At 50.1% G+C, this 24,715-nt stretch overlaps 1 protein-coding gene across 8 annotated transcripts in view; it reads left to right on the top strand.

The window, feature by feature from the left end:
- The window catches only part of LOC119964797, a 141,022-nt gene extending 118,512 nt beyond the window's left edge, over positions 1-22,510 (top strand). For 3 of the 8 annotated variants that reach the window (XM_038794798.1, XM_038794797.1, XM_038794793.1), the window contains 3 exons: positions 20,363-20,474; positions 20,689-20,851; positions 21,765-22,507. In XM_038794798.1, coding sequence (XP_038650726.1) covers positions 20,363-20,474; positions 20,689-20,851; positions 21,765-21,902 — 413 coding nt within the window. In that variant the 3' untranslated portion in view covers positions 21,903-22,507. Of the gene's footprint in view, positions 1-20,362; positions 20,475-20,688; positions 20,852-21,764 lie in introns of those variants that run through there. The other 5 variants (XM_038794795.1, XM_038794794.1, XR_005460365.1 and 2 more) reach the window with 3 other exon arrangements.
- Positions 22,511-24,715: the final 2,205 nt, after the last annotated feature.

Below are 24,715 nucleotides of genomic sequence, written 5' to 3'. Positions count from 1 at the left end.
CTTGGGGGGGAGAACTGGTGGTATGAGTAGTAAGGAGAGAAGGAAAAAAAATGTATCCTTGGCTTCCCACGGGCCCAGACATTTAACAACAGTACATAGTGTCCATACAAGGTCCATGGTGGTGTTGAAAGTTAAATGGACTCGATCAGCCTTTTCGTTGCCCGTGACGTCCTGGCAGACCGCCTCAGTGGAGTTGGTGACACTGGTTCAGCCAGTGGTGGTGGTTCAGCTGATGTCCTGGACTCCGGGAGCGATGGTCCTTGAACTGTCTCCGTCACCCGGGCTGGTGGTGGAGACGCCATGGATGGGGGAGGGGTGGCCTGGGAGGGGCGCTGGGGGAAAAAGAACAGGGGGGGGTCTGTGGTGAAGGGGGGGAGGGCCGCACGCCGGCGGGTGCCAGGTCCCGGAGGGAGACCGTGTCCTGCCGACCGTCGGGGTACTCCACGTACGCATACTGCGAGTTAGCGTGGAGTAACTGGACTTGTTCCACCAACGGGTCGGTCTTGTGCACCCGCACATGGTTCCGGAGCAAGATGGGTCCGGGGGCGGCCAGCCACGTCGGGAGAGGGGATCCGGAGGACGACTTCCTGGGGAAAACAAGAAGACGTTCATGAGGTGTCTGATTTGTTGTGGTACAGAGGAGTGAGCGGATAGAATGTAGGGCATCGGGGATAACCTCTTGCCATCGGGAAATAGGGAGATCTCTGGACCGGAGGGCCAGTAGGATGGTCTTCCAGATGGTACTATTCTCCCTCTCGACCTGTCCGTTACCCCGAGGGTTATAGCTGGTCGTCCTGCTAGAGGCAATGCCCCTGCTGAGCAGGAATTGACGCAGCTCGTCGCTCATAAAGGAGGACCCCCGATCGCTATGTATGTACGCGGTGTAGCCGAACAGGGAGAAGATGGAGAGGAGGGCCTTAATGACGGTCGATGTGGTCATGTCGGGGCAGGGAATGGCGAAGGGGAAGCGGGAGTATTCATCGATTACCGTCAGGAAGTAAATGTTGCGGCTGCTAGAGGGAAGTCTATGTTGCGGCTGCTTGAAGTCTATGCTGAGACGTTCGAAGGGGCGGGATGCTTTGATCAGATGCGCGCGCTCGGGGCGGGAGAAGTGCACTCTGCGCAGATGTGGCAGTCACGGGTTACTGTCCTGACTTCCTCGATGGAGAAGGGCAGGTTGCGGGTCTTTATGAAATGATAGAAACTGGTCACCCCTGGATGGCAGAGGTCTGTGTAGAGGGAGCGGAGGCGGTCTATCTGCGCGCTGGCGCAGGTACCGCGAGACAGGGCATCAGGAGGCTCGTTGAGCTTCCCAGGACGATACAAGATATCGTAGTTGTACGTGGACAACTCGATCTGCCACCGTAAGATCTTGTCGTTCTTAATCTTGCCCCTCTGTGCATTATCGAAAATGAAGGCCACTGACCATTGGTCTGTGAGGAGGGTAAACTTCCTGCCGGCCAAATAGTGCCTCCAATGTCGCACAGCTTCGACTATGGCCTGGGCTTCCTTTTCCACTGAGGCGTGGCGGAGTTCGGAAGTCTGGAGAAGAAGGCCACGGGTCTGCCCGCTTGGTTCAGGGTGGCCGCCAGAGCTACTTCTGATGCCTTGCTCTTGACCTGGAAGGGGAGGGACTCGTCGATGGCGCGCATCGTGGCCTTTGCGATGTCCGCTTTGATGCAGCTAAAAGCCTGGCAGGCCTCTGACGACGGCGGGAAGGTCGTGGACTGAATGAGGGGACGGACCTTGTCGGCGTAATTGGGAACCCATTGGGCGTAGTAAGCGAAGAAACCCAGGCAGCGTTTAAGGGATTTGGGGGTATTGGGGAGAGGGAGTTCCATAAGGGGGTGCATGCATTCGGGGTTGGGGCCTATCACTCCGTTACGCACTACGTAGCCGAGGATGGCTAGACGGTCGGTGTTAAACACGCACTTATCCTTATTGTAAGTTAGGTTAAGGAGTTTTGCGGTTTGGAGGAATTTTCGGAGGTTGATGTCATGGTCCTGCTGGTCATGGCCGCAGATGGTGACATCATCGAGGTACGGGAAGGTAGCCCGTAATCCGTACTTGTCGAAAAGCGAGCACTTTTCCAGGAGAGAAGCGAGCACTTTTCCAGGAGACACATCCGGAGTGAGACTCATACAGAGTGAGAGATTTAAACTTGGTAATTTGGTGCAGTGAGGTAATTCGGTGCAGAGTGTGAGGAGGTGCTTTTTAACCCTGGTAAGTGACTGGTAAGTAGTCTCTCTTTTTCTTTTCATTGTCTAATTTATTTATTTTTATTTTGAAATTCTAGTTGTTTAAGTTTACCAAGGGTTTAAGGCATGGCAGGAGATCCCAGACCCGTGTCATGCTCCTCGTGTGCGATGTGGGAGCTCAGGGACACGTCCACTGTCCCTGGCTCCTTCACGTGCAAGAAGTGTGTTCAGTTGCAGCTCTTGTTAGACCGCTTGACGGCTCTGGAGCTGCGGATGGACTCACTTTGGAGCATCCGCGATGCTGAGGAGGTCGTGGATAGCACGTTTAGCGAGTTGGTCACACCGCAGGTGAAGGTTACTGAGGGAGATAGAAAATGGGTGACCAAAAGAAAGAGCAAGAGTAGGAAGGCAGTGCAGGTGTCCCCTGCGGTCATCTCCCTGCAAAACAGATATACCGCTTTGGATACTGTTGAGGGAGATGGCTCACCAGGGGAAGGCAGCAGCAGCCAGGTTCATGGCACCGTGGCTGGCTCTGCTGCACAGCAGGGCAGGAAGAAAAATGGCAGGGCTATAGTGATAGGGGACTCGATCGTAAGGGGAATAGACAGGCGGTTCTGTGGACGCAATCGAGACTCCAGGATGGTATGTTGCCTCCCTGGTGCAAGGGTCAAGGATGTCTCGGAGCGGCTGCAGGACATTCTGGGGGGGGAGGGTGAACAGCCAGCTGTCGTGGTGCACATAGGCACCAACGATATAGGTAAAAAACGGGATGAGGTCCTACAAGCGGAATTCAGGGAGTTAGGAGTTAAACTAAAAAGTAGGACCTCAAAGGTAGTAATCTCAGGATTGCTATCAGTGCCACGAGCTAGTCAGAGTAGGAATGTCAGGATAGATAGGATGAATGCGTGGCTCGAGAGATGGTGCAAGAGGGAGGGATTCAAATTCCTGGGGCATTGGGATCGGTTCTGGGGGAGGTGGGACCAGTACAAACCGGACGGTCTGCACTTGGGCAGGACTGGAACCAATGTCCTAGGGGGGGTGTTTTCTAGAGCTGTTGGGGAGGGTTTAAACTAATGTGGCAGGGGGATGGGAACCAATGCTGGAAGTTGGAAGGTAGTAAAACAGGGACAGAAACAAAAGGAAGTAAGGGGAAAAGTGCAAGGCAGAGAAGACATAGTCAGAAATCCATAAGGGCGACAGTACAAGGTACAGTGACTGAGGGGAGCACAGTGAATAGGCCCAGTAATAACAAAAGGAATAAAACTGGAGATGTTAAGATTCAAAACAGAGGTAAAAAAACCAACATAAGTGTACTTTACCTGAATGCTCGTAGTATTCGGAATAAAGTAAATGAGTTGGTGGCACAAATCATCGTAAATGACTATGATTTAGTGGCCATTACTGAAACATGGTTAAAGGATGGTCACGACTGGGAGTTAAATATCCGAGGGTATCAAACTATTCGGAAGGACAGAGTGGATGGTAAGGGAGGTGGTGTTGCTCTGTTATTTAAGGATGACATCCGGGCAATAGTAAGGGATGACATCGGTGCTATGGAGGATAAGGTTGAATCCATTTGGGTGGAAATCAGGAATAGTAAGGCGAAAAAGTCACTGATAGGAGTAGTCTATCGGCCACCAAATAGTAACGAGATGGTGGGGCAGGCAATAAACAAAGAAATAACTGATGCATGTAGAAATGGTACAGCAGTTATCATGGGGGATTTTAATCTACATGTCGATTGGTTTAACCAGGTCGGTCAAGGCAACCGTGAGGAGGAGTTTATAGAATGTATCCGCAATAGTTTCCTAGAACAGTATGTAATGGAACCTACGAGGGAACAAGCGGTCCTAGATCTTGTCCTGTGTAATGAGACAGGATTGATTCATGATCTCATAGTTAGGGATCCTCTCGGAAGGAGCGATCACAATATGGTGGAATTTAAAATACAGATGGAGGGTGAGAAAGTAAAATCAAATACTAGTGTTTTGTGTTTAAACAAAGGAGATTACAAGGGGATGAGAGAAGAACTAGCTAAGGTAGACTGGGAGCTAAGACTTTATGGTGGAACGGTTGAGGAACAGTGGAGAACCTTCCAAGCGATTTTTCACAGTGCTCAGCAAAGGTTTATACCAACAAAAAGGAAGGACGGAAGAAAGAGGGAAAATCGACCGTGGATATCTAAGGAAATAAGGGAGAGTATCAAATTGAAGGAAAAAGCATATAAAGTGGCAAAGATTGCTGTGAGATTAGAGGACTGGGAAATCTTTAGGGGGCAACAGAAAGCTACTAAAAAAGCTATAAAGAAGAGTAAGATAGAGTATGAGAGTAAACTTGCTCAGAATATAAAAACAGACAGTAAAAGTTTTTACAAATATATAAGACAAAAAAGAGTGGCTAAGGTAAATATTGGTCCTTTAGAGGATGAGAAGGGAGTTTTAATAATGGGAAATGAGGAAATGGCTGAGGAACTGAACAGGTTTTTTGGGTCGGTCTTCACAGTGGAAGACACAAATAACATGCCAGCGACTGATAGAAATGAGGCTATGACAGGTGAGGACCTTGATAGGATTGTTATCACTAAGGAGGGAGTGATGAGCAAGCTAATGGGGCTAAAGGTAGACAAGTCTCCTGGCCCTGATGGAATGCATCCCAGAGTGCTAAAAGAGATGGCTAGGGAAATTGCAGATGCACTAGTGATAATTTACCGAAATTCACTAGACTCTGGGGTGGTCCCGGTGGATTGGAAATTAGCAAACGTGACGCCACTGTTTAAAAAAGGAGGTAGGCAGAAAGCAGGAAATTATAGGCCAGTGAGTTTAACTTCGGTAATAGGGAAGATGCTGGAATCTATCATCAAGGAAGAAATTGCGAGGCATCTGGATAGAAATTGTCCCATTGGGCAGACGCAGCATGGGTTCGTTAAAGGCAGGTCATGCCTAACTAATTTAGTGGAATTTTTTGAGGACATTACCAGTGCAGTAGATAATGGGGAGCCGATGGATGTGGTATATCTGGATTTCCAGAAAGCCTTTGACAAGGTGCCACACAAAAGGTTGCTGCATAAGATAAAGATGCATGGCATTAAGGGTAAAGTAGTAGCATGGATAGAGGATTGGTTAATTAATAGAAAGCAAAGAGTTGGGATAAATGGGTGTTTCTCTGGTTGGCAATCAGTAGCTAGTGGTGTCCCTCAGGGATCCGTGTTGGGCCCACAATTGTTCACAATTTACATTGATGATTTGGAGTTGGGGACCAAGGGCAATGTGTCCAAGTTTGCAGATGACACTAAGATGAGTGGTAAAGCTAAAAGTGCAGAGGATACTGGAAGTCTGCAGAGGGATTTGGATAGGTTAAGTGAATGGGCTCGGGTCTGGCAGATGGAATACAATGTTGACAAATGTGAGGTTATCCATTTTGGTAGGAATAACAGCAAACGGGATTATTATTTAAATGATAAAATATTAAAGCATGCCGCTGTTCAGAGAGACTTGGGTGTGCTAGTGCATGAGTCACAGAAGGTTGGTTTACAAGTGCAACAGGTGATTAAGAAGGCAAATGGAATTTTGTCCTTCATTGCTAGAGGGATGGAGTTTAAGACTAGGGAGGTTATGTTGCAACTGTATACGGTGTTAGTGCGGCCACACCTGGAGTATTGTGTTCAGTTTTGGTCTCCTTACTTGAGAAAGGACGTACTGGCGCTGGAGGGTGTGCAGAGGAGATTCACTAGGTTAATCCCAGAGCTGAAGGGGTTGGATTATGAGGAGAGGTTGAGTAGACTGGGACTGTACTCGTTGGAATTTAGAAGGATGAGGGGGGATCTTATAGAAACATTTAAAATTATGAAGGGAATAGATAGGATAGATGCGGGCAGGTTGTTTCCACTGGCGGGTGACAGCAGAACTAGGGGGCATAGCCTCAAAATAAGGGGAAGTAGATTTAGGACTGAGTTTAGGAGGAACTTCTTCACCCAAAGGGTTGTGAATCTATGGAATTCCTTGCCCAGTGAAGCAGTTGAGGCTCCTTCATTACATGTTTTTAAGGTAAAGATAGATAGTTTTTTGAAGAATAAAGGGATTAAGGGTTATGGTGTTCGGGCCGGAAAGTGGAGCTGAGTCCACAAAAGATCAGCCATGATCTAATTGAATGGCGGAGCAGGCTCGAGGGGCCAGATGGCCTACTCCTGCTCCTAGTTCTTATGTTCTTATTCGGTCCATCTCCCGTTGGAAGACCGAGACCCCATTTGTGACACCGAATGGAACCCTGAGGAAGTGGTAGAGGCGCCCATCTGCCTCGAACGCGGTGTACTTGCAGTCACTCGCGCGGATGGGGAGCTGGTGATAAGCGGACTTGTGGTCCACAGTGGAGAAGACTTTGTATTTCGCAATCTCGTTTACCATGGCGGAAATACGGGGGAGAGGATACGCGTCCAGTTAAGTAAACCGGTTGATGGTCTGGCTGTAGTCGATGACCATCCGGTTTTTCTCCCCAGTCCGGACCACCAGCACTTGGGCTCGCCAGGGACTGTTTCTGGCCTCGATGACCCCTTCCTTCAGCAACCTCTGGACCTCGGACCTGATGAAGGTCCGGTCCTGAGCGCTGTACCGTCTGCTCCGGGTCGCGACAGGTTTGCAATCGGGGGTGAGATTAGCAAACAAGGAGGGGGGGTCCACTTTGAGGGACGCGAGGCTGCAGACAGTGAGGGGGGTATAGGGCCGCCGAATTGGAAGGTCGAGCTCTGCAGGTTGCACTGGAAGTCCAGTCCTAGGAATGCCGGTGCGCAAAGGTCGGGGAGGACAAGGAGTTTATAATTTTTAAAAACCTTCCCTTGGACCATGAGGTCCGCGATGCAGCACCCGGTGATGCGGACGGAGTGCGAACCTGAGGCTAACCCGATTTTGTGTTTAAACAGGGTGGACAGGGAGCGCGCAGCGTCCTACCGTGTCAGGGTGTACGAAGCTTTCCGTGCTCCCGGAGTCCAGCAGGCAGCCCGTCTCATGCCCGTTGAGGTGGATTAGCGTCGTCGTCTTGGCGAGCGTGCGTGGACGTGACTGGTCGAGCTGAATGGCCGCGAGCCGTGGAGAAGATCCATTGTCGTAGTCGTCGCGGCTGAGTAGGTGCTGGCAGGACCTTGTGTGCCAGTCCAGGATGGCGGTGCCCAGGATCCGTACATGGAGTCGGGGCCCCAAGATGGCGGCGCCCAGGATCCGCACGTGGAGTCGGGGCCCCAAGATGGCGGCGCCCAGGACCCGCATGTGGAGTCGGGGCCCCAAGATGGCGGCGCCCAGGACTCGCACGTGGCGTCCGGGGCCCAAGATGGGGGCGCCCGTGGGACCCTCGTGATTACGTGGGGGCGGGTTTAGCGGTGCCGGCGGGCCGATCGGAGCAGCTGAGAGCGGGGGGGCAGAGAGTCGCGCAGGCCGGGCGCAGGGGCCCGGGGGCGGGGGGAGAGATTGGTGCGGTGCTCTGGAAGGGCCCGGAAGGGCCCGGAGGAGGAGATCCCCGGTCGCTGCGCGGCACAGCAGCGACCGATTTGGCCTGGCAGACCGACGAAAAATGGCCCTTCTTCCCGCAGCTCTTATAAAGGGCGGAACGGGCCGGGCAGCGCGGGCGGGGGTGTTTGGCGAACCCACAGAAATAGCAGCGGGGCCCTGCGGACTTGTCGGGGCGTCCCGCGGCGCAGGCCTGAGGGGGGTCGGGAGCGGCGGATGGCGGTGGGGAAGCGTGCCAGGAGGCCCAGGGCGCTGCAGCGCGGCTGGGGACATGGGCGCGGGCGTTTAAGTCGGCGACCCCCAGGGAGGTGGAGAGAGTCCGTGCCTCAGTTAGGCTGAGGTCGTCTTTTTCCAGCATCCGCTGGCGGATAGCGGCGGACTGCATCCCAGCCACGTAAGCATCTCTGATCAAAAGTTCCATGTGCTCAGTGGCTGAAACTCGGAGGCAGGCGTAATTCCTCCCCAGGACAGCAAGGGCCTGGTAAAAATCGTCTAAGGACTCACCGGGGAACTGTTGTCTGATAGCCAGCAGATGTCGGGCGAACACTCAGTTTACCGGCTTAAGAAACTGTCCTTTCAGCTTATCCATAGCCACGTCGTACTCTTTTTCTTCCCCTATCATCGCGTAGGCCGCCATGCCCACGCTGGAATGGAGAATACCATCGAAACACACCAGCCAATGTTTGAAGATTTCCGATGCGTTCTGAGTTTGCGGGCTGATGCGGAGGCATTCGGGCTTGATCCGGAGCTCCATCTTCAAATTTCTAGCTGATTAAATTGATGTACCATCAATTGAACGCGAGACGAGTTGCTGGACAAAAGTATGGCTTTAATCAGCTAGATGTCAGCCCTGCGGTCGATTACAGTATAAGGACGACCGCCGGGACTACTGGGTATTTATACCCCGCCCTGGAGGCGGGGTTAACTCAGCCTCTCGACCAGTCGGGGAGCCGTCACATGACTGGTCTCAACCAACCGGTCGAGAGGCACATGACCGACCAGGGCAAATGGTCAGAGGGTGTTCTGCACCAATGGCAGGCAGCTATGCTAATCATACCACCACACATAATTAACTGATTTTTGGGGTTGATGGTGGTGGTGATGGTGTGTGTGGGTATGGCGAGACTGGCCTACAACAGAAGTGCAAAGTGCGCGACAATGAATGAACAGCTTTTTTTTCAGTCCCCCATTCCACCTTTATTTTCTATTTAAATCAATGGAAAATAGGCTGCCAATTTACCAGTCTGTTTTACATTACTACTCAAGACCAATTTCACTTCACCAGTCACACAACACAATCCATATGCTTGGTGTTAAGGAAATATACTTTAGTGTGCAGTAGAAGGTGTTGGGACACGAAAGAGAAAATGCTGGAAAATCTCAGCAGGTCTGGCAGCATCTGTAGAAAGAGAAAAGAGCTAACGTTTTGAGTCCAGATTACCCTTATGTCAAACCTCAGGTGTTGGGGCACAGTGGGTAGGTTCCCTGCCTCTGAATTAGAAGCCCTGAATTCAGGATCCAGTCCAGGGCTGAATTTCACACCTTCTGTCGGGGGCCTTTATGGTGGGATAGGAGGAGCATGAAATAGAAGGAGTTGGGTTCTCGCCTGCCCAGCCTGATGAGAGGATTTCGCAGGCATGGGGGAAGCTCTAAGATGATCGGGTTTAGGCCTCAGATGGGAATTAGGAGGTCGGAGTACTTCTGTTAGAAGCCCCCTTCTAACTTCAGGCACCCCCCCACCAAGTTAAAGTTAATTTGCCGCTGAGCCTCCACCCCCTGCCCCCGCCCCTTCCCCCTGGCCTCTTCCTCTCATTTTGCACCCCCCTTTCCCCCACCCCTTCTCACACCCTCAGGCCTTCCCTACACTACCCGCCCTGATATGTTTTAGCACAGTGGCCTAAACAGCATAGTTCCACAAACAGTAATTTAGTAAATAACCTGATCAACTGTTTTAGGTGATAGCTGAGAGATAAGTGTTCCCAGTCTACCAAGAAAACGCCCCTGCTTTTCTTCAGTTAGTGCTTGTGATCATTTACAATCACCTGATAGGCAACATAGAGCCTCTGTTTAACATCTGTTTAACATCTCATCTGAAACATGATCATTCCGCTATCACTCCCTTAGTACTTGATGCACTATCAATTACGACCAGACGAGAGTAGAGAGTAATCGAGGCTTTATTACGCAGAGATGTGTAGTCTCCTGCAGCTGCTGCCGAATTGGCTGCAGCTCGGTGAGCACACACATTTATACTCCGCCTACTGGGTGGAGCCAGCAGGCAGGGATCTGCCACCGTACCTGTAGTACAGGAGCCTTACCGTAATACGCCTCATACGTGATATATATACAACAGTGGTGACTACCACAGTACTGTACTGAAATGTCAGCTGACATTATGTACTACAGTCTCTGGAATAGAACTGTCTTTTAAAATTCATTGATGGGATGTGGGCGTCACAGGCTTTGCCAGCATTTATTGCCCATCCCTAATTACCCTTAAGAGCAACCACATTTCTGGGGTCTGGAGTCACATATAGGCCAGACTAGGCAAGGACGGTAGATTTCCTTCCCTAAAGGACATTAGTGAACCAGATGCGTTTTTACAACAATCAACAATGGTTTCATGGTCGTCATTAGACTTTTAATTCCAGATTTTTATTGAGTTCAAATTTCACCATCTGCAGTGACGGGATTTGAACCTGGGACCCCAGAGCAGTACTCCACTGCCTCCCCAATTGGAACCAAAGTGGAACCATCAGTTTAAAATTCTAATTGTGAGAATGAGATGAGCTGTTGGAAGACACTTTTATTATGAGAATCTGGAATGACTTGCCACAGGGAAAAGTTTTTTTTTTTAGTAATTTTTATTGGAATTTTTTACAGAAAATATAAAACATAACGACAAACAATGAAATGCAACAAAATAACCCATAATAATTGTAACACCCCCCAGACCGCATCGACGCATGTATCACCCCCCACCCCCCCAACCCCAATGAACAACAAAAGAACTTAAAAATAAATTAAAATTAAATAAACAAACATAGTCATCGTCCCCCTTTTCCCTCCCCCCCCCCCCCCCCCCCTTGGGGGTGCTGCTGCTACTGTCCCCGTACCCTATCGTTCAGCCAGAAAGTCGAGGAAAGGCTGCCACCGCCTAAAGAACCCTTGTACCGACCCTCTCAGGGCGAATTTGACCTTCTCTAGCTTAATGAAACCCGCCATGTCATTGATCCAGGTCTCCACGCTTGGGGGCCTCGCATCCTTCCATTGCAGCAAGATCCTTCGCCGGGCTACTAGGGACGCAAAGGCCAGCACACCGGCCTCTTTCGCCTCCTGCACTCCCGGTTCCACCCCAACCCCAAAAATCGCGAGTCCCCATCCTGGCTTGACCCTGGATCCCACCACCCTCGACACCGTCCTTGCCACCCCCTTCCAGAACTCCTCCAGTGCCGGGCATGCCCAGAACATATGGGCATGGTTCGCTGGACTCCCCGAGCACCTGACACACCTGTCTGCACCCCCAAAGAACCTACTCATCCTCGCCCCAGTCATGTGGGCCCGGTGCAGCACCTTGAATTGGATGAGGCTAAGCCGCGCACACGAGGAGGAAGAATTAACCCTTTCCAGGGCATCAGCCCATGTCCCGTCTTCGATCTGTTCCCCCAGTTACCCCTCCCACTTAGCTTTCAGCTCCTCTACTGACGCCTCCTCCGCCTCCTGCATAACCTTGTAGATATCAGATATCTTCCCCTCTCCGACCCAGACCCCCGAAAGCACCCTGTCACTCACCCCCCTCGCAGGAAGCGAAGGGAATCCCTCCACCTGCCTTCTGGCAAATGCCTTTACCTGCAGATACTTGAACATGTTTCCCGGGGGGAGCCCAAATTTCTCCTCCAACTCCCCCAGGCTCGCAAACCTCCCATCAATAAACAGGTCCCTCAGCTGTCTGATGCCCGCTCTGTGCCAACCCTGAAATCCCCCATCAATGTTCCCCGGGACGAACCTATGGTTCCCCCTTAACGGAGCCTCCATCGAGCCCCCCACTTCTCCCCTATGTCGCCTCCACTGCCCCCAAATCTTGAGGGTAGCCGCCACCACCGGACTCGTGGTATACCTCATAGGAGGGAGCGGCCACGGCGCCGTTGCCAGGGCCCCCAGGCTTGTATCTCCACAGGACGCCCTCTCTATCCGTTTTCATGCTGCCCCCTCCCCCTCCATTACCCACTTGCGCACCATCGACACATTGGCCGCCCAATAATATCCCGAGAGATTGGGTAACGCCAGCCCCCCCCCCCATCTCTACCCCGCTCCAAGAAGACCCTCTTCACCCTTGGGGTCCCATGGGCCCAAACAAAGCTCATGATGCTGCTAGTCACCCTTCTAAAAAAGGCCCTAGGGATAAAGATGGGCAAACACTGAAAAAGGAACAAGAACCTCGGGAGAACCGTCATTTTGACGGACTGCACTCTACCCGCTAACGATAGCGGCACCATGTCCCACCTTTTAAATTCCTCCTCCATCTGCTCCACCAGCCTGGTAAAATTAAGCTTATGGAGAGTCCCCCAACTCCTGGCCACCTGCACCCCCAGGTATCTGAAACTCTTCACTGCCCTCTTAAATGGGAGTCTCCCAATTCCCTCCTCCTGATCACCCGGGTGTACTACAAATACCTCGCTCTTGCCTAAATTTAACTTATAGCCTGAGAAGCCCCCAAATTCCGCTAACAGCTCCATCACCCCCGGCATTCCCCCTTCTGGATCCACCACATACAACAGCAGGTTGTCCGCATACAGCGATACACGATGTTCCTCCCCACCCCGCACCAGACCCCTCCATCTCCCTGACTCCCTCAACACCATAGCCAAAGGTTCAATCGCCAGTGCAAAGAGCAAGGGGGACAGGGGGCACCCCTGCCTGGTCCCACGGTAGAGCCTAAAGTACTCCGATCTCCTTCCATTGGTAACTACACTTGCCATCGGAGCCACGTAGAGCAGCCTCACCCATTTGATGAATCCCTCCCCGAATCCGAACCGCTCCAGCACCTCCCACAGGTACCCCCACTCAACTCTATCAAACGCTTTCTCCGCATCCAGCGCCACCACTATCTCCACCTCCCCCTCTACTGCCGGCATCATAATAATATTTAGCAGTCTCCGCACATTCGTGTTGCGCTACCGTCCCTTGACAAATCCTGTCTGATCCTCGTGTATCACCCCTGGCACACAATCCTCTATCCTGGTGGCCAGGATCTTCGCCAGCAACTTAGCGTCAACATTGAGGAGCGAGATAGGCCTGTATGATCCACACTGCAAGGGGTCCTTATCCTGCTTCAGGATCAGAGAGATCAGTGCCCGCGACATCGTCGGGGGCAAAGCCCCCCCCCTCCCATGCCTCATTGAAGGCTCACACCAACAGGGGTCCCACCAGATCCGCATACTTTTTACAAAAATTCCACCGGGAACCCGTCCGGCCCCGGCGCCTTACCTGACTGCATTTTTCCAATCCCCCTGACTAGCTCCTCCAACTCTATCAGCGTCCCCGGCCCCTCTACCAGCTCCTCTTGAACCCTTGGGAATCATAGCCTGTTCATGAAGCTCTCCATCCTCCCTCTCCCCATCGGAGGTTCCGACCGGTACATTTCGACTGGAAGGGGGCGGTGGGGGAGGACCGGGGCGGGGGGAGCGGACCGAGCGGACCGAGCGGACCGAGTGGGGGGGCGGACCGGGGGGGGGGGGCCTCGGGGGAGGGCGGCCACCGCGCATGCGCTGGTTGGCACCGGCCCAACTGCGCATGCGCGGGACCCGAGTCTCTGGCGCCCCCCAGCACATGGCGCCCCGGGCGACTGCCCGAGTTGCCGGTGCCTTGAGCCGGCCCTGCTTCCTCTCCCTCCTTTCCCTATGGGCCCGGATGGAGATCAGCTCCCCCCGGATCACTGCTTTCAGAGCCTCCCAGACCATCCCCACCCGGACCTCCCCCGTGTCGTTGGTATCAAGATACCCCTCAATACTTCCCCGGACCCTCTTACACACCTCCTCATCAGCCAGCATCCCCACATCTAGGCGCCAGAGCGGGCGCTGGTCCCGCGCCTCCCCCATCTCAAGATCAACCCAGTGCGGAGCATGGTCTGAAACCGCTATGGCCGAATACTCGGCATCCTGCACCTTCGGGATCAATCCCCTGCTCAGGACGAAAAATTCTATTCGGGAATAGACCCTATGGACATGGGAGAAAAAGGAATACTCCCGCGCTCTTGGCCTCCCAAACCTCCAGGGATCCACCCCTCCCATCTGGTCCATAAACCCCCTCAGCACTTTGGCCGCCGCCGGTCTCCTACCCGTCCTTGAACTGGACCGGTCCAGTGGGGGATCCAGCACTGTGTTAAAGTCGCCCCCCATGATCAGGCCCCCTGCCTCCAGGTCCGGAATGCGGCCCCACAAGCGCCTCATGAAGCCGGCATCATCCCAATTCGGGGTATATACATTAACCAGCACCACCTTCTCTCCCTGCAGTCTACTCTTCACCATAATATATCTACCCTCCTTGTCCAACACCTCAGCCGCCTCGAACGCCACCCTCTTCCCCACCAGAATCGCCAACCCCTGGTTCTTCGCGTCCAATCCTGAGTGAAAAACCTGCCCCACCCACCCCTTCCTCAGACGAACTTGGTCCGCCACCTTCAAGTGGGTCTCCTGGAGCATAGCCACGTCCGCCTTCAGCCCCTTCAGATGAGAAAATACCCTAGTTCTCTTAACCGGCCCATTCAGCCCCCTCACGTTCCAGGTAATCAGCCGGATCAGAGGGCAACCCGCCCCCCTCCCCGCCGGCTAGCCATAGCTTATCGACTGCTCGCCCCAGGCCAGCTCGCCCCGCCTGACCCGTTCCCCATGGCGATAACGCCTCTCCTCTACCCCCCCGGCCCACACCAGCTCCTTCCTGGCCATTCCAGCAGCAACCCGGTATCCCCCCCCCCCCACCCCCCCCAGGCTAGGACCCCTCCTAGCCGCGACGCACCCTCCATGGTACTTCCGTGAGTCAGCTGACTTCTGCTGACCCGGCAGCTCCCACCAAAACCCATCCCCTCCCGGCATGGGGTCATCCCCCTCTTGCCACACCTCCTTGGCACCGCTTCAGCGCGGGAAAGAAAACCAGTAGAGGCCACGCCCCCACCACCAGCTCCGCCCCCCCTGCCCCACAGCGCGGGAAACCAGAGGAAAGCCCGCACTTTCACACTGCCACACCCCACCCTTCTGGCGCAGCTCCCCAAAATCCAGTTTCACCCCAACCCCCAGCCACGTACAGAAGAGAACATATAAAGCACATACCCGCAATGTTCCCCACATGCCCCACACCCATACCCAACAGACAAACCCACCCGGAAACAGAGCAAAAAGAAAACCAGCATGAAAAAAACACGTGTCAAAATTGAAGAACAGCAACAGCGAAAACAGCAACGGCCATAGTGTGTCCCCAGACCCTAGTTCGAGTCCAGCTTCTCCGCCTGTACAAAGGACCACGCCTCCTCCGGGGACTCGAAGTAGTGGTGCCGGTCCTTATATGTCACCCACAGACGCGCAGGCTGCAGCATTCCCAAATCTGACCTGCTTGGCATGCAGCACTGCCTTCGTCCGGTTGAACCCGGACCGCCGCTTTGCCACCTCCGCACTCCAGTCCTGGTAGATTCGCACTACCGAATTCTCCCACTTGCTGCTCCTCTCTTTCTTGGCCCAGCGCAGCACACACTGCCGGTCACTAAATCGATGGAACCGCACCAGCACCGCCCGCGGGGGTTCATTTGCCTTAGGCCTCCTGGCCAGCACTCTGTGAGCTCCCTCAAGCTCCAGGGGAAAATGGAAGGATCCCGCTCCCATCAACGAGCTCAACACCGTGGTCACGTACGACGGGAGATCCGACCCCTCCAGCCCCTCCGCCAGGCCCAGGATCCTCAAATTCTTTCGCCTCGTGCGAACGTCCAGCTCCTCCAAGCGGTCTTGCCACTTTTTGTGAAGTGCCTCGTGCAACTCCACTTTCCCCACGAGGACCACGGCCTCCTCCTCCCGCTCAGCGGCCTGCTGCTGCAACTCTCGAATGGACACCTCCTGGGCCGCCTGGGTCCCAAGCAGCTTGTTGGTAGTCGCATTCAGGGAGTCCAGCAACTCAGCCTTCAGCTCCGCAAAACAGCGCAGAAGAGAGTCTTGCTGCTCCTGCGCCCACTTCCACCAGTCCTCGGGTGTTCCGCTGGCCGCCATTTTGTCCTTCTTCCCCCGCTTTTCTTGGGGAGCTGCTGCAGCTTTTTCCTTTGCCCCACTCCGGGTGAGCACCATAAATTATGGGAAATGCTCCTCTAGACACCTTCCCCCACCGGGATTCGTCGAGACAGCGCCGTTTGGGGCCCTCAAATCGGCCCAAAAGTCCTTAAGTAGCGGGAGCTGCGGTGCGGCTTAGCTCCGCATAGCCGCAACCGGAAGTTTCCAAAGCCGATTTTCTGACCGCTCCACTCCTAGTCCAGGCCATCCACCAGTGGAGAATCTGAGAAGGAGTGTTCCCACACGGGGAAAAGTCCAAACAGCACCACTACAAGCCCTTAAAAGAGCCCCAAAGTCCGAAAATAGGGGGAGCCACTGAACGTGCGGCTTAGCTCCGCATCACCGCTACCGGAAGTCCGTCCCCGCTTCTTCAATGGCCTTGGTGAGATCTTTTCACAGTTCTTCCCTCTGCTGCTAGAATTCAGCTTTCATAAAGGCCCTCAAGTCAGCTTGAGGCCTCTAAGCTGGCCCTTCCCCCTCCTGCATGCTTGCAGAGGCTTTTGTCTGCTGCTGCTTCAGCCAAATCTTGCACTGTTTCTGAGGGTCTGATAACCAAGAAACATACTATTCCTGGGGGAAAGTACTCCTCGAACATTCACCTACGCCTTTTCATCAAAATTCCAACCCGTGCCGCCCAAAAAAGAGCTCTTTTCTGTAAACTTGGGCAGGAGCTGCCTCTGTGTGATCACTCACTCCATGGTGCACACCGGAAGTCTCCCCACAGGGAATAGTTAATACAAAGACCAGTGCATCTTTAAAGAGGAGAAGAGGAAAATATAGCACGATGGGAAAATCGAGACAGTTTTGGATTACTCTCGTAAAGAGGTGGCATGGGCACAATTGGCCAAGCAGCTTTCTTCTCGACCACTAATATCTATGGTTCTTCCACTGATTGCCATGGCTTCAGGTCTTTCATAGAATCCCTACAGGAGGACATTTCAGCCAATCCGGTCTGCACTGACCCAGCACCGGGTTAATTGTACTTGGACAGCCTGCTGTTGTTTGTGTCGGACCCTCTGGAGAGTATGGGTAGGTTCATGGGAATATTAGAGATTTGGGGCCTTCTCTGGGTATAAGTTAAATGTTGGGAACAGGGAGGTGTTTCAGTGAATGCTGCAGAGCGGGCGGCCAACTTGGGGTGTTGCCATTCAAGGTAGCTAGGGAAAGGTTCAGGTATTTGGGGGTTCAGGTGATGAGGGAATGGGCTACGATGCACAGGTGGAATTTGACAATGTTGGAGGAGGAGATTAGGGAGGATTTTAAGAGATGGGATACAATACACCTGGCACTGGCAAGGAGGCTGCAGGTGGTAAAGATGACTGTGCTGCCAAGGATCCTGCTTGTTTTTCAGATCCTCCTGATCTTTCTTCCTACCGCCTTCTTCTGGAAATTGGAAACAGTGTTTTCGGAGTTTATATGGGCAGGGAAGGTGCTGAGGGTAAAGGGGGCCCTGCTACAGAGGCAGAAAGGGGGATTGGTGCTTCCGATCCTGTTGTACTATTACTGGCGGCAAATGTGGAGAAGGTGAAGCAATGGTTGGGGGAGGAGTGTGTGGGTCAAGATGGAGGAGTCCTGTAGGGCTATGGTGCCACGTGTTCCAGGGAAGTGTATGGGGAGCCCAGTGGCAAAGTCGACAGTCAGGGCGTGAAATCAGCTGCAGAGACACAGTTGGAGGGGATCCCAATGTTGACACCGCTGTGTGGGAACCATGGGCGGTATTCTCTGAGCCCGCGCCAGGACGGAGAATCGGTGTTGACGGCGAAAATTCCCGCCACATCGCTCTGACGCTGGGACGCAATTCTCTGGTGACCGGAGAATCGTCGCCAGTCGCGCGCATGCGGTCGTCGCGGTGCCAGTCAGGGGCCATTGAAAGAGGCCCCCGCAGCGATTCTCCGTGCTCGACCGGCCTTGTTCCGCCGGCGTGGTTCACATATGGTACCATCCAGCGGGAGCTTGGACCCGCGCCCGCGGTAGCCGTCCTGGTGGGGGGGGGGGGGGGGGGAGGGAGATCAGACTCCGGGGGGCCTCCACGACGGCCTAACCTGCGATAGGGGGCTACCCATTGGTGGGGCAACGTGATCTGGGGGAGGTTTACCTTCTTCCGCGCCGGCCCCTGTGCCGCTACACCATGTTGCGCAGTGCGGAATCAGCCACCACGCGCATGCGCTGGCGCGGAAGCGGTCCCCCGCACCGCAGTGCATGGCCGCATATCTGTGCCAGAGCTGTGTGGAACACTCTGGCGTCATGTTGGCTCCCTGCGGGCCACTGAATTGCTGGGCCAAGAGGCCCGTTGACGCCGGCGTGAAACACTCTGCAGTTTACGCCGACGTCAAGACTTTGCCAGGATTTTGGAGAATCCTGGCCCATATGTTTAAGCTGGGGAGATGGATGGGATGTATGGGAAGTAGAGAGAGAGAAACAGGGCTGGTGAGGGTGAGGGTCTTGTACTTGGAAGCAAAGTTTGCAGGTTTGGACTTAGGTAGTGTGCACCCTTCTCAGGGCTGGTGCGGCCACGATGGCCCGAATGGCCTGCTTCTGCACTACACATTTTTAAAATAGACCAGTTTTGAAAATGATTTTCCCCATGAAGGTGCATTTCCCTGAACTTGATTAAATCAATTATCTAATTTTTTTTAAAAGTGCAACTACTCGAAATGTAATTAAAGCAGAAATAACTAAAAATGATGGCTGCCATCAACCTTCCCAATATAGTACGCTTCAGGGGCATTTGTCTCTCTTTAGGGACTTAACATGTTTTAGTTCTAAACAAGGGATTTTCTGTTTATGGATGCTGTGTAAGTCCAGTATTTTCAAATTCCATCATTGACAATGAAGCCTTTTTTATTCAGCTATGTTCAAAAAGCTTTCTATATCAAAATATTAATTCACAATTGTGAAAATTTTAACATCAATGTAATTGAGAAACAAACCAGCATGGTAGCATGGTGGTTAGCATCAATGCTTCACAGCTCCAGGGTCCCAGGTTCGATTCCCGGCTGGGACACTGTCTGTGCGGAGTCTGCATGTCCTCCCCGTGTGTGCGTGGGTTTCCTCCGGGTGCTCCGGTTTCCTCCCACAGTCCAAAGATGTGCGGGTTAAGTGGATTGGCCATGATAAATTGCCCTTAGTGTCCTAAAAAATAATGTTAATGGGGGTTGTTGGGTTACTGGTATAGGGTGGATACGTGGGTTTGAGTAGGGTGATCATTGCTCGGCACAACATTGAGGGCCGAAGGGCCTGTTCTGTGCTGTACTGTTCTAATTCTAATTCTAATTCTAAACCAAAATGTCAGATATAAATATAATTGGACAATAATGCTGCAGTCTGATGGGTTCAATTAAATGATGGCTCAGATAAATATATAACCCAACATGTTCTTAAATATAACAATTTTGATACTTAGAATATTTGCACTGCAGCGGGAATGATGATTACAAATCCACAAACCGATATGGTCCGTGAAACTAAGTAAATTTTTAAAGTTGATTTACATTAATGTTTGTCCAGTTCCCTGTGTTTGTGCTACTAAAGCCATTCTATAGAACCATGAATAATGTGGTGTACAATTTTGTCCGTGAGAAACAATAAAAATAAGGGACCAGATTTTCCCACCCCAAATTGGGATGGAACACATGCATTGGAAAAAAATGGCTCCAGTGGTGTGACATCTTTGCCCCCAACTCTGAAGATTTTCTCAAGAACAGGAAGAAAGCGGAAAAGTGTCAGTTGGATGGCTTGAACTCATTAGGGAACTCATTAACAGCTCACCTTCTGACCTCCTGAGATTTTTATGGAGACAGGAGCCATTAGGGGTTCTCTGACAGACTGGAACCTAGTGGGAGCAAGGGCAGCAATGTTGCAACGGTTTTATTTAGTGCAAAAAAGTGGAAGCTTGAACAAAGAACTACTAAGCAGTAATAAAATTTACTAACCAACTTTTTCCTTCTCTGTCCCACGTTCCAGCTCTCCTTTTGGCCTAGCCAATTTAAGGATAAAGATTCTCTCATATTTTAACTCCACACACAAAACGTGGCCAACCCCACTGTTGTCCTACCTCTATTTCCATTCCCCCTCAGCATCAATTGGTCAGCAGACCTGTCTCTAAAACCATTAGGGATCTAACCCTGTGAAAATCATGTTTCAGGGCATGTTGGAGATGGAACCTGCCTTCTGATTCCCACCTCCAACAGGACAAACCACTCAATGAATTAATGAATAATCAGCAGTTAATTTATGTTCAGACAAATTCAAGTTAGAACTATTTTATTCTACTGGAATATTCTATTGAATAATACTAGGATTATTCAAAAAGATAACCTGGAGATACCAACTACTCATTCTATTAAATTTATTCTTCACTACACAGAAATCTCTGAAAGATCACCAGGACGTAGGCATGGACTCACTTCCAACAATGGAATTTCAGCTGCTGCAGTGAATAAATGTACTGAAATGTTAGCATCCATTTCACCATTAAGGTGAGTGTTATTGGATGGTGCACAAACAATATGATATTTTCATCACTGCATTCCTAATTGAAAAGTCAAATGTAAATTGCCGAATTAACAAAATTTGCATTTTAATTGGTCAATTATATTCCTTCATCTCATTTCAAAATTTATTTTCCTCCGTGAACAAACCTTTCTCCCCGACTTTTATAAACCTTACAACTGGAATCTTTGTTTTTTATAGGTATGATGCCATTGAGTATCCACTAATATCTAGTGCCTCCAGGATTTACTATTCACCTACATATGAAATAGACAAAATAGAATCACCGTGTCTACCAAACCAATTTTATCGTACAAAGTCGTTCCTAAGAAGCAAGGTTAATAAAAGCACCTGTAATCCACAGGTAAGCACCCTACTGAACTAGAATGGAATGCAAGATATGGCCCACATCTGTGTCGCTCAGGCACTTGGCAGGTCAGCCACAGATCTTACCCAGGATCAACAACCCAAGGGGTGATGTCCTGCCCACTGAGAGCCGATGGCCATTTAGCAGCTGACAGCTGTTCTGTACTCAGCAGCGCTACTGTAGGCAGTAGCTTCTGATGGCATGGCACCCACCAAAGGGCTTGGATCATAGAGGGACCCAGGACAGATGAGTGATGATGGAAAGGGTCATGGGAAGGCAAGGCAGGGTGGAAGAGGGTTGGCTGCAAGCACGGGGGTTGGCTCACAGTGAACACCCTTTCCCAATGCTGGGTCCCTCGGTCAGACACTATGTACCTTTGAATGAGGGGCCCCCCTTCTACCAGGGAGTCCGAATGCAAACCTTGTTATGCTCCCCACATGGTGAGACCCTTACCTGCCAATCCAGGTAACTAGTGAGGAAGTAGGCTACCTATCTTTATTCTTCAAAGTATCTATCACATACCAAATAAACTTCTACATTTTTGTTATATTTAAGGAAACTTGATTTGTCCTGCTATTTCAAAGGACCAATATGTGTATAAAACCAGTGCCATCTTGATGTCAAAGATGTCTTAAAAGGGATTATACCTTCACCGGTCTATTTTGATGACTTGAAGAATGAAGATGACTCTAAAAGACAAGTTATATTTTAAAGTATGATAATTATTTTTCAAAAATAGTTGGTGATATCATGCAGAAGCTTTTCCAAAGTATGTGAACAGAATCAGGAATTAGAGAAACCATTTATTGAGTATTGATTTGTGAATGTGTACCTAAATTTTGAAATATGATTATTTCAAACTATTTATTTGTGTTTCTGCCACTTAACTGGGAATATTTTCTAAACACAGATTTCACATTTAAGTACAAGTCTGGACAAAGCAATTGAGGCTGCAAACAGCATGAAGAAAACCACCAGAAGGATGATCAAGATCTTGTCTGCTGACTTGACCAAAGCTGAGTACTATAAATATTTGTATGATTTCTAATATTTTTCTAATACTGTAGATGAACCTAATTTGATGGTGTGCAATATTAAATATAATCTTGTATTTTCTAGAAGAAAAAAATGGTGCTCTGCACTAACTGATGCATTGATTTGTAATATTAAGGGCTATAATTAGACAATTGTTTCAGACATTTTCATCACTGTTCCAGTACTTCCCAATAATATATTGGGCCCTAGTACAAAACTTCTCAACTTGTGTATGCGATTTTATTAGCACTACCTGCCTCATCTAAATTTGTTGTGGAATAAACAAATTGATATTTAAACAATATCTCCAGTCTGTTTCTTTTTTCGGTGTGATCTTGTAAAAACTGTGGATAGAACTATTAAGCCTAAATGGATGGCAACAATTAAAATGGAGAGAATAGGTGAGGTGTGATGACTATCCTTGACATCAAAGCAGCATTTCACTGAGTGTGGCATTGAGGAGCCCTAGCAATTTTTCTCTAAAAAGAGGAGAATAAATAGTTCTCATAAAGTTAAATTTAACATGCTCTGGAGGGTTAAAGCCTCCACCTCGTGTGCGAGGTTGGGGCTGAGACAGCTGAAGGTGGAGTATAAGCACACCTTATAAGGGCAAGGATGAGCTGGCTCTTTGAGGGGATAGAAGATGTGTGTGAACATTGGGGAGGAGGCCCCGCAAACCATGTTCATATGTTTTGGTCCTGTCCAAAGCTGGAGGATTACTGGAAGGAGGTGTTTAGGGTAATGTCTAAAGTGGTGCACATGAAACTGGACCCGGGCCCTCGGGTGCTTGATAATACAGAGGAAATTTGGGTGAAGCTACCCACTGAGACTGCAGGGAAAATAATCTGTGAAGCTGTAAAATGTAAAGACAAGATTGTTCAGATTCTGGGTACACATACAATTGAATTAGAGAAGCATGGTATCTGGAGCAAAATAAATTGTATCACAATTTCTCACTCAGGGGTGCAATGACAGAAGGAGGAGGCTTAACAGGCCTTAATTGTATGATGTACATCAATGATAAGGAAAATAAACCAGTTCAAAAAGAAATGGTGGCAAAAGAAATCCGGAAGTCCTGGAGAGGGCACTTCTGGGATAATCCAAATGAAAATAGAAAGTACAAATTAAAGAATAGGGCCCTCTCCACCCTTGATCTGTTCATTTGATTTTCAGATGGAAAAAATAAATAACGAACCAGTTCACAAGAAGGAAGAGAACTACACTCCAGAGAGGAATCTTTTAGACAGGATTGGGGGGGAAACTAATGATACAATTGGCTACATATTTGAGGGAATTAAATGACAGAACCCGGAGGAAAACTTTACGGGTTAGAAACAAATCAAAATATCAAATTATAACTGGACAGTGAAACCTCCGGTCAGACATCTCTAACTGGACATTAGCTGATGGGTGATCTGTGGTCTCCATGGAGTATGTACTACGCGGTGGAATTATTAAGGGTCTCGGCAGATAGCAGCGACTGACGAGGAACCCCAATATGATAAATGACAATAGTTTAAGAATTTTTGTAGCTTGATACCACGGCGGGAAAATTGTCACCAATGCAGCAAAACAATATTGCATTGAAGAGCTGTAATCGTTATTTAAAAAAAAAATTCATGTAAATTGATAGGGACTGTTATATATATATGATAAGGGGGGTATGTGTGTCGTTAAAGAACTTGATCCGCATTTCAAACCTGTGTGAATGTTTTAATAGAGGGGTAGTTTAGTGTGTTTTCTTGATTTAACTATATAGTACATTACAAATAATATTGATGTTGTTTATATGCCATATTTAGTATGTAATAATTATTGTTCCCAAAGCCAAGAAGGAATGTTTTGATATTGATATTAAATTTTGTTAACAGTTGAAAATATGTAAAGTTCTAACACACAGTCTATTTGTGTGGTTAGATAATGAGTAATGTGTTAAGATAAGACTTAAAATTTTTACTATGTATTTAACAAAAGGGAGAATTTGTTTGAAAAAAGAAGATGGTTCAATGTGGTTTTGCAAATGCTGTAATGGAAAGTATACACTTTAATGTTGTAAGGGAAATGATGACAGATGAAAGGGATTTGAAGGAAATTTGTCAGAAAGATATTCTCTCATGTAAACCAGAGGTTGGCAGACTTACATGATTCACGACAATGTTAGACATTAATGGGGAAGTTAGGAATACAAGCAGGATCAATTGAACATTTTAAATTAATAAAACAAGGGGATCAGTGGGTGGTACATGATATAATTACCCCATTCCAATCAGAAATGGAAAACAATTTGGACGATGGAAAAATGGGACACGTAACAGCCAGTGATGGACAAAAGATCTGTTTGGTTACTGATGAACTGAGTTGTGTGCTGTTTCTAAGGGACATGAGGAAGCTTATACGGTGCTGCTATCCCAAGGAAGTAAAATGCTTTGGAGGTAGTGGAACACACGGAAAGCTATTGTGTTACCTTCCTGAGCGGCTATGGCTATGGTTCACGGTAATTGGACTGGAACGGAAAACAAGACTCTTATTGACACTGGTCTGTGATAGGCATACAAATGACAAAGATCGGGGATGTATGTTAGTACAATTGGATGGGGGGGAAATAAACCATTGGCCTGGTTGTGTCCCACCATGCCCCTTTAAGCCCCGTAGCCCATCCCCTATTGGAGGTCCCGATCTCTCCCGCCAAAAAGCACTAAGCGCGGGCTCCTCTCGCCCCTCCCCCCACGCGCGAGGCAGAAACAGAGAGCAGCAGAACGCGAGGCAGCAACAGCTGGCGGCCGGGACACGGCCCGGGGGAGCTCCACTCCCCCCAAGGAGGTGGAA

The sequence above is a fragment of the Scyliorhinus canicula genome, chromosome 4 (genome assembly GCF_902713615.1).
Source record: "Scyliorhinus canicula chromosome 4, sScyCan1.1, whole genome shotgun sequence".
Taxonomy (NCBI): Eukaryota; Metazoa; Chordata; class Chondrichthyes; order Carcharhiniformes; family Scyliorhinidae; genus Scyliorhinus; species Scyliorhinus canicula.
The sequence above is the reverse complement of the archived record's forward strand: the minus strand, read 5'-3'. Positions and strand labels throughout refer to the sequence as shown.